This window comes from Embiotoca jacksoni, unplaced genomic scaffold (assembly GCF_022577435.1).
Source record: "Embiotoca jacksoni isolate LCO1_2020_lvr unplaced genomic scaffold, fEmbJac1.0.p SCAF_72, whole genome shotgun sequence".
Taxonomy (NCBI): Eukaryota; Metazoa; Chordata; class Actinopteri; family Embiotocidae; genus Embiotoca; species Embiotoca jacksoni.
In genome coordinates this window covers 946,805-948,496 of record NW_027185428.1, presented here as the reverse complement: position 1 = coordinate 948,496, position 1,692 = coordinate 946,805, and the positions used below count along the sequence as shown (strand labels likewise).

General features: G+C 41.8%; 1 protein-coding gene across 1 annotated transcript; it reads right to left on the bottom strand.

Moving 5' to 3' along the window:
- Positions 1 to 638: 638 nt before the first annotated feature.
- LOC138215298 (gamma-crystallin M1-like) lies at positions 639 to 1,369 on the bottom strand. Its single transcript, XM_069177379.1, has 3 exons — positions 1,361 to 1,369; positions 1,004 to 1,255; positions 639 to 914 (listed from the first exon to the last, which is right to left on the bottom strand). The coding sequence occupies exons 1-3, from the start codon at positions 1,367 to 1,369 to the stop codon at positions 639 to 641; spliced, it is 537 nt and encodes a 178-aa protein (XP_069033480.1).
- Positions 1,370 to 1,692: the final 323 nt, after the last annotated feature.

Sequence of the window (1,692 nt, the reverse complement as noted above, 5' to 3'; positions counted from 1 at the left end):
TCCAAGTTCAAATACGGATACAGATAATTGAGTTGGTTTAATAGATACAGATACAGATAATGGTGTACTCACTCATCCCTACTGTAAACTTTGTGACTACTTATAAATCTAAATTGTCATCTTGATTGCAGTTATAGTTTTTTTTCAAGTAACTCGTGATGGTAGCTAAGTATAGTCAGCTAATCAAAGCAAGTTGTGTACGTTTGCCTGAAATCAAGGACCATTGTTCAAAAAAATTATATATATTTTTTTTTTGTTCTAAATGTGAAACTTAGGGTCAATAATTTTGGTTACAATGGCCAAAGAAACAAAAAAAGGTTCCCAGCTAAATGAAACTGGAATTGGTCATTTACAGAGTTAGAAATGTAGTTTTAATGTGAACAAACTTCTTAAAGAATTGTGAAATGTGAATAACTTCCCAAGTGACTAGTAGCATTCACAGCAGGTGTAAATCTTGTTTTGGAAATTTTGGTAATGGGGCACCCCTGTTATTTAGATTTGGGTCATGGATTACAATTCAAATTAATCAACCGTTTTGTTGCTTATTTTAAGAGCTATGGACAAACTTCGTAAAGAAAGTAGATGCTTGACAAATGGGGTTATGAACTATACATGATTTTTATTTCAAACAGAGGGGTCTAGCACATGTCCATGATGCGCCTCATGCTCATGAACCTGGTGCCACTCATTCCCATGTCCCTGAAGCTCCTGTACTCTCCGGGCCTCATGTACATCATCCTGCCTCTGTACTGGGCCTGCTCGTACATCAGCCAGTGGCCATCCATCACGTTGCAGGACATGCAGTCATTCATGCGGTAACGATCCTGGATGTTGTCACAGTCGTCCATCAGCTCGTTCATCTGACCTCCGAAGTTCTCCTTCTCGTAGATCCTCATCCTGAACTGGCCTCTGTGCTGTAATTGAAGATGGGAAAATGTCAGACCACCACTACAGAACATTTTAAAATTGAATAGCAGTTAGAGTGATGCCTTGCGTTGCTTACATAGGGGATCATTCTGCAGGATCTGATGGAGTCGAACATCATTCCCATGCTCATCATGCGTTGCATGTCCTGGTACTCGCCCCTCCTCATGAAGAACTGCATGCCCATGTAGTTGGGACGCTCATAGACCATGAAGCAGCCGCTCTCCACCCTGCAGGAGTGACACCTGCTCAGGTAGGAGGACATGTCGGAGCAGTCGCTCATGCACTCATAGGAGCGACCCTGGAAGTTACGCTCCTCGTAGAAGATGATCTGAAACAGAGAGGAGGAGACAGATCTCACTTTAAGAATCAGGTCATACTCGTATCAGTGTTTAAACCTAAATCGTTTTAAATGTGTCAGTAGATATCCCGTTACCTTGCCCATGATGGTGGTTGAGGTTGTTCCTGGTGGATGGTTCAACTTGCTCTGCCAACTCCATGATTCCACTGCCTTTTTATACAAAATCCCAGAGGCCATGATGTGTTGTTATTCAAATGTGCAAAGCTGATGAATTAGCAGTATTTTGCTGAATGGGGCCTATAAATGTGTAACAATGGCTGTCCATCCATACATTTCTGGCAGCAGTCACCTGCATTGTCTATTATAAGCAAAAGCTGTGTGTGTTCCATTCCCAGACAGAAGGCTCTCCACATACAGTAGGACCATCAATGATGGAATGAATGTGACATCAGACAAAAACTCTGACA

Bases quoted from the DNA above. Each gene is read 5' to 3' on its own strand.
- LOC138215298 (XM_069177379.1), bottom strand. The intron at 915-1,003 runs GTAAGCAACGCA...CTTCAATTACAG, and splicing joins CCTGCAGAATGATCCCCTAT to CACAGAGGCCAGTTCAGGAT.